At 44.2% G+C, this 7808-nt stretch overlaps 1 protein-coding gene across 2 annotated transcripts in view; it reads left to right on the forward strand.

The window, feature by feature from the left end:
- Tada2a (transcriptional adaptor 2A) overlaps positions 1–3872 on the forward strand; it is a 48340-nt gene extending 44468 nt beyond the window's left edge. For both annotated transcript variants that reach the window (XM_050119585.1, XM_050119584.1), the window contains exons 15-16: positions 333–406; positions 3031–3872. In XM_050119585.1, coding sequence (XP_049975542.1) covers positions 333–406; positions 3031–3216 — 260 coding nt within the window. In that variant the 3' untranslated portion in view covers positions 3217–3872. The remainder of the gene's footprint in view (positions 1–332; positions 407–3030) is intronic.
- The last annotated feature ends 3936 nt before the right edge of the window (positions 3873–7808 follow it).

Here is a 7808-nt window from a genome sequence, read left to right on the forward strand (position 1 = left end):
GATCCAGAGCAAAGGTGTGAAAGGGATGGCAGCAGGAACAGCTGAGGGCTGTCGTCCTGATCTGTGGTCGGGAAGCAGAGCGCACTCTGGGAATGCCCCCCACACCTCTGGCAAGGCCACACCACCTAATCCTTCCCAAATAGTCCCACCAATTGGGGACCAAGCATTTAAATCATCTAAATATCAGCCTATGGGGGCTGTTCTCAATCAGACCACCACAGTGACCAAGGAGCTAACTAAACCAGCCTAAGGGAGTGGGTTAGGCTTTCTGTTTTATACTTGAACAGTTGTACCTCTGTGAAGTATTTATTCTTTTGCATCTGTGTCTATAGGAAGACGATGTGCACCACCCTTGAACCTCACCGGCCTCCCTGGTACAGAGAAACTCAATGAAAAAGAAAAGGAGGTAATAAAAGGGAGGGGAACCAGAGGAAAGGAAAGAGGGGCTGATTAATTCATTGAGTTATCATTAAAATTCATTACAACATCAAACCTATTTTACTGTACTTGTCTAGCATGCACTGTTCTTGTCTGAGAAGTCGAGGAGCTAACGAGCTAACTTCTTTCGTCTCGAAGCTACCTTTCCCCTTTTTAAGGGAGGTGCATACACCAGTGTCAGTTAAATAGCAGCAGCAGCAGCTGTCACTTACTGAGCATTTACGTGGCAGACGCTCCACTTGATGCTTTATGTAAGTGAAACTTTTTGCAGGCCTAAAGTAGCTTTTACATTTTATATGAAAATAGGACTTTTCTATTAGAATGGTTGTTTGAGCAGTTCTGCACTTATTCCAGCAATATAACCATCACTTAGAATGTTTTTTGTTGTTGTTGTTGTTTTGATATTTTGTTTTGTTTTGTTTTGTTTTTGTTTTTCGAGACAGGGTTTCTCTGTGGCTTTGGAGCCTGTTCTGGAACTAGCTCTGTAGACCAGGCTGGTCTCGAACTCACAGAGATTCGCCTGCCTCTGCCTCCCGAGTGCTGGGATTAAAGGTGCACCACCATCGCCCGGCTAACTTAGAATGTTTTTATAATTGTTTCCATGGAATGTTGATAAGCATAAGGAAAATAATCCAGTGTCGTGTAGTTGCATATTATTTTTACTTTTGAGGCGGCGTCTCACTCTCTAACACTGTCTGGCCTGGAACTAAATCCCTGTGTAGTGCTGCTTGCCTCAGACTCAACAGAGATTTGCTTGCCTCTGCTTCCCAGATGTATGCACGGACGTACACACACACACACACACACACACACACACACACACACACACTCCTACAACACATTGATTTTAAAAAGTACCATGACCTTCTTTGCCATTGTAATCACTGACCTGTCTCTGTGTTGCTTTTGTCTGTTTCTAGCATTTAAATCTGCACATCTAGTTAGGTATGGTTACAGATCTCTAATTTTAGCACTTGAAAGTCTGAGATGGGGGAGACTGTGATGTCGGCCTAGGACATACAGTGAAAAGGCTATCTCAAAACAAATGAAAGTCTGCTTGGGTGGTACTCTCCTGTATTCCCAACACTTGGGAGGTGGAGGCAAGAGGATGGGGGTTTAGGCACATCCACAGCTGTCAGCTATCTAGTGCGTTCAGAGGCTACAGGAGACCCTGTCTCAGAAAAATCAAACCAAAATCACAAAAGAGGAACTCTTCTTATTCCTTTGCAGTTCCCAGTGTTTGTCCCCCATCAGTTGGTTCATAGCATCCGCTCACGTCAGGCACTTAGGAAGTCACAGTGCAGGGACCTGTATTAGCCTTTTATTCATCAGAAAGAAATAGCCATTTCTTTTGGGGTAGAAAGAAGTGTGTGTTGAAGAAAGTCACAGACCAGTTTCTCAGTGTTGTGTATTGATGGTCTGGAATTCCATACATCTTTTCACTGCTTACCCATATGCTGGACTCAGACTACTCGGTGCTGACAATGGCAGGTGGTAGGAGATGTAAAAACCAGAGGCTGCTCTCTTCTGCCAGTGGCAACAGTGTGATTTCCACTTAGGAATCCAGGCCCCTGAGATCCCACCACCCCTCAATGCCCTGCTGTACTCTGGGTTATTTCCCTGACTATGTCGATATGATGCTGAGCAACAACTCCAGATATTTAACCCTCCTCAGGGACGTGTATTTGCTCTCTGTCTGAACTAGATCCTTGAGCCAGCCTTCACTTGCTGAAGGCTCTCCTGGCTGATGTCACATCTGCCTTTTTCTTCCTGAATGTCTGTCTCCAGAGAAGAGAGGAAGTGGAATGTGGCCCAGCCACTCAACAGCTCCCATAAATAGTTGGAGGCTGATGTCACTTTTTTTCAAATACATTTTATTTTGGGTGTGTGGAGTGAAGGGAAGGGCATATGTGTGCCACAGTATGTTGTGGAGGTCAGGAGACAATTTGAAGAAGTTGCTTTTCTTGCCAGGAAGTGGTGGCGCAAGCCTTTAATCCCAGCTTGGGAGGCAGAGGCAGGTGGATCTTTGTGAGTTTGAGGCCAATCTGGTCTACAAGAGCTAGTTCCTGGAGAGGCTCCAAAGCTACAGAGAAACCCTGTCTCGAAAAAACAAAACCAAAAGAAAGAAAGAAAGAAAGAAAGAAAGAAAGAAAGGAAAGAAAGAAAGAAAGAAAGAAAGAAAGAAAGAAAGAAAGAAAGAAAGAAAGAAAGAAAGAAAGAGCCGGGCGGTGGTGGCGCACGCCTTTAATCCCAGCACTCGGGAGGCAGAGGCAGGCGGATCTCTGTGAGTTCGAGACCAGCCTGGTCTACAGAGCTAGTTCCAGGACAGGCACCAAAGCCACAGAGAAACCCTGTCTCGAAAAACAAAAAAAAAAAAGAAAGAAAGAAAGAAAGAAAATTGGTTTTCTCTTTTCACCACGTTGGTCCCAGGGATCAAACTTAAATTGTCAAGTCTTGGTGGCAAATGCCTTTATCTGCCCAACCATCTCTCCAGCCCCACCCCCTTTTTTTCTTTTGGGGTTGCCATACCTTCTGGATTAAATTGTGAGAATGACAGATGTTAACATTGATTAAATTTGTCGTGTCTTACAGCTCTGTCAGGTGGTGAGGCTGGTACCTGGAGCCTATTTAGAGTATAAGTCTGCTCTGTTGAATGAGTGTAACAAGCAAGGAGGCTTGAGACTGGCACAGGCACGGGCGCTCATCAAGATAGATGTGAACAAAACCCGGAAAATCTATGACTTCCTCATCCGAGAAGGATACATCACTAAAGCCTGAGTCTCTCTCTCTCTGCCTGACAATGCAAAACAGAAGTTTGGAACGTGGCGGGTCACAGGACAGTGTACACATTCTGGAGACTTGTGTTTGAGTTGGATTCTTATTGTGAAAAGAAGGAAGACACAGGGACTCCAAGTGCATCGATTTCTTTCTTCTCTGCCCTGCTATAGAGTGCTCCTGTTGTGGGGTAGTGATGCAGAGTGTGTGCTTGCCGAGTTATTCTTAAACACGAGTGGGCATGCATTCCTAGCACCATAGTACCTCACATCCTGGCTTTGGTGAAAGTAGAACCAAACCACAGCATTTCATCCCAGGGGTCCAGTGCGGATCCTTGCACTTGAGAGCGGAGCTCTCTGACTCTGGCTTCCCATCTTGCAGACAGATTTTAAATGAAGAAGAGGGTTTTTAAAGCACAGGAAAGCCTTTTCTTTCAAGGATTTTTTTTTTTTAAGCTGACATCTTAATTTATGAGCTGAAGAGGTGGAAAATCTCCCCCATGATGGTCTGTCTCAGGCTGCATTTTTAACTTTAATGTCTGGCTTTGTACTTTGCAGTCTGGCTGTCTGATCTGCAGTAGACTCTTGAGGAGGTGGCACCGGATATAAAATGTCTCTGTTATTTTTAGAATTAATGGATTAAAATGTTTTTCTATTTAATTTGTGGGTGTGTCAGATATTCTGGTAACTAAAAGCACACTTGGGTTGTTGGATGCCCGCCTCATCATGCTGCACTGTCTCTGCTTACACGTGTGTCCTGTGTCCTGGTCTCACCTTGTTACCCTGGGTTTTCAAAATACTAGGCCCATGAGGATAGAGATGATGCAACTCACCCAGCTTTGCTTCAGTTGAGACCTGAACCCTAATCTTTCAGTGGCAAATGGCTAGCCTGCAATAAAAGCTGGTTTTCAAACACAGGTAAAGCCACTTCATATGGAGACTCATTAGCTGTGAGGATGAGTAGGTCCACCACATCTGAAACATGGTCCTCAAGCCTTCAGCAAAATAAGAAGCCAAACTCCCAGTCGTGGTTATCTCATGTCTGCAGGTGGGCTTAACTTTAGCGTCTGCACAGGTCACCTCCAGTAGCTAATTCTCTCTCCTTTAACATTCAGACACCAGTAAGGATCCAGTGTTTTGCTGGGAGTGCGTGCTCAGACTTGTAACTAATACAAATGTGTTTGCAGCTTGCTAATGGGTATCTAGAGAATGAGAGAACGGTATGTTTTTAAACATTGATAATGGGCAGGACAGGCGGCATGGCTGTGTCACACGGTGCATGTGGGGTCAGACAACCACTCTCCTGTGTCAGTTCTTTCCTCCCACTGTGAGCTTTAAGGATCAAACTCAGGTCGTCAGGCTGATGCAGCCAGCACTTTTTACTGGCTAAACTTTCTGCTGGACAGAGAAGAACACTAGATCCGAGAGTAGTCCAACAACTTCCTTTCTTTAAAAAGGACAACTTTTTGTCTTACTGTTTTTCTTTTTTTTTTTTTGAAAGGAAGAAGAGAACATGAAATTGGGTGGGTACAGAGGTTGGCATGATATTGGGTAGTTGAAGGAGGAGAAATAATGAACAAGATATTTGAAAAAATTTTTAATTAAAAAGAAAGGATAAGCCGGGCGATGGTGGCGCACGCCTTTAATCCCAGCACTTGGGAGGCAGAGGCAGGTGGGTCTCAGTGAGTTCGAGACCAGCCTGGTCTACAGAGCTAGTGCCAGGACAGGCTCCAAAGCCACAGAGAAACCCTGTCTCGAAAAACAAAAACAAAAACAAAATAAATAAAAAGAAAGGATAACTTGTGGACATGGTTTCCTTTCTTTAGTAGGCATTCTTAGAAAATGCATTTTGTCACCACCAACAACACTGGTTGGTTATAAACAGATTCCATCCCACCGTGAAAGTTAACCATTGGTCTGCCATTTCTGCATACATTAGACTTCAGTGCTGTTGTGACTGTTGTGTGAAGGATTTTAATCTTTATTAAGGAAAGCCTCCTAGGAGAAGAGGGCTTTTGAGGCAGAGATGAAAATCAAAAGGAGGTGGGGAAACGACAGATGGAAGTGGGAAACTGCTGTAGACATAGGGAGGGATGGAGGATGGTGTGTAGGTGGCAGTGGGAGTAAGGAAAACGGCCAAGAGATCTGGCTAGGACACAAGGGGCAGCTGTGGCCGTCCCGAACTAGAGGATGGTAGGACAGACTGAAACCTAGGAAGCAACTACATGCTAATAAGTGCTTGAGGATTAGTAGACATGGTGGGAAATAGCAATGGGAAGAGAAAACTATCTCGCAGACTAGACTTTAGGAAGTAGGGTTACTGTTGCTTTAATGAGTGCAACTGTCAAATTTCAAGCCTTGTGTTCTGAAATTTCTCAAAGGTCTAGCCATATTTTGAGTAAGGAATTGTTTGCTTGATTGCTTTGGGAGGTATTTGGGGGATTTGGTTGGTTGGTTGGTTGGTTGGTTGGTTGGTTGGTTGGTTGGTTTGGTTTTGGTTTTTCCAGGCATGGTTTCTCTATCTTTGGCTGTCCTGGAACTAACTCTGTAGACCAGGCTGGCCTTGAACTCACAGCGATCTGCCTGTCTGTTGAGTGTTGGGATTAAAGGTGTGCACCACCATGCCCAGCTGAAGTATTTGCTGTTTTTCCTTTGGAGACGTGGTCTTTACTGTGTAGCACAGGCTAGTCTCAAACTTGTAATCCTTTTGCCTCAGTCTCTCAGGTGCTGGGATTATAGGTGTGTGTCTCCATGCCCATGCCCAGTGACTGTTTCCCCCTTCAAAGAACTGGAAGTTGAACAGGCCATGCTCTTGCCTGGCGAGTGTTACATTCCAGCCAGGGAGTCCTTTGAGAAGAGTCACTACATTATTCTTTTCATTTTAGAAAAGCACTTGCTGAATTTGATACAGCTGTCTTTATTTTCATCTATATTCTTTTCTTTTTTTCTTTTTTTTTAAATATTTTATTTATTTATTATGTGTACAATATTCTGTCTGTGTGTCTGCCGGCAGGCCAGAAGAGGGCATCAGATCGCATTTCAGATGGTTGTGAGCCACCACGTGGTTGCTGGGAATTGAACTCAGGACCTTTGGAAGAGCAGGCAATGCTCTTAACCACTGAGCCATCTCTCCAGCCCCCTTTTCTTTCTTTCTTTTTGGTTGAGACGGGGTTTCTCTGTGTAACAGCCCTGGCTGTCCTGGAACTCACTTTGTAGACTAGGCTGGCCTTGAACTCACTGAAATCCGCCTGCCTCTCCCTCCCAAGTGCTGGGATTAAAGGCCTGCACCACCACTGCTTGGCACCATCTATATTCTTTTTTTTTTAAATATATTTATTTATTATGCATACAATATTCTGTCTGTGTGTATGTCTGCAGGCCAGAAGAGGGCACCAGACTTCAAGACTTCATTACAGATGGTTGTGAGCCACCATGTGGTTGCTGGGAATTGAACTCAGGACCTTTGGAAGAGCAGGCAATGCTCTTAACCACTGAGCCATCTCTCCAGCCCCGCCATCTATATTCTTAACACCTAGACAAGGCTACTTAGTACCAGCAAGAGACTTTTCATTAACAGCATGCTTCTCTGCATCCACATAGGGTTTGCTGAAAGCCAGCTACACTGATAGAGGTTTCTCCCATCCCTCATCAGTTCAGAAAGAGTTTACTCTCCCAAGTTTCAATCCCCCTGCTTCTGCCTCCCAAATACTGACTGGGATCACAGTTGTGATCCACTGCACCTGCTCATGTTTTAAAGGACGCCTTTGGGAATACCTTCAAGATACATACTATGTACACAAAATAAACAAAAGCCAGTTGTACAATTTGTGATGGGCATGGCTTTTTATGTTCGAATTGCTAATCTGTACATGTTGTTTTCCTTTCTGTTGTACTTAGCTACAGGTAGACAGCCTCTATCAGATCACTTCAAAAGAACCATTTTTTTGTTTAGCAGTACACTGTCATGTCTGTGACCTAGCTAAAAGGTTGGTTTTTGTTTTTTTTGTTTTTTTTTTTTTTTTGTCGTTTTGTTTTGTTTGTTCTTTAGTGGAACACCAGCTCTTTGAAATGTTAAGGAAATTGAACAGGATCTTAGCTAAAGTAGAATCAGAACAGCCTTGATGTCATTCGAACGTAGAAATTAGTTGGGGAATGAGATACAAGAGTGAAGATGCCAGGCAGCACTCTGGAGGCAGAGGCAGGCAGATCTCTGGATTCAAGGCCAGCCTGGTCTACAGAGCAAATTCCAGACCAGCCAGGGCTACACAGAAATACCCTGTCTTGGAAAAGAGAGGGCAGCAGGAGGTGATTGAGAAAAGTGCAGTGATAGCTGTAATCCAGCACTCAGGAGGCAGGGGCAGGATTGTGCAACTATAAGGCTAACTTGGTTTTCATAGCCAGTTTCCCTGTCTAATGGCAAGGAAGCTGTTTGTTGTCTGGGCTTCCAGTGTTAGATGTTCTGCGGTGGAAGTGTACTAACTGCCCATTGATTTTTATGGACTAAGCATCCCACTCAGTGACATAGATATTTGCAGGAAAGATGAATGCTTTGCATCTGACATTAAAACATTAAAATTACTTCCTCACGATGAGTTT

The sequence above is a fragment of the Alexandromys fortis genome, unplaced genomic scaffold (genome assembly GCF_014885135.2).
Source record: "Alexandromys fortis isolate MF-2015 unplaced genomic scaffold, M_Fortis_MF-2015_v1.1 scaffold_173, whole genome shotgun sequence".
In the NCBI taxonomy this organism is placed as follows: Eukaryota; Metazoa; Chordata; class Mammalia; order Rodentia; family Cricetidae; genus Alexandromys; species Alexandromys fortis.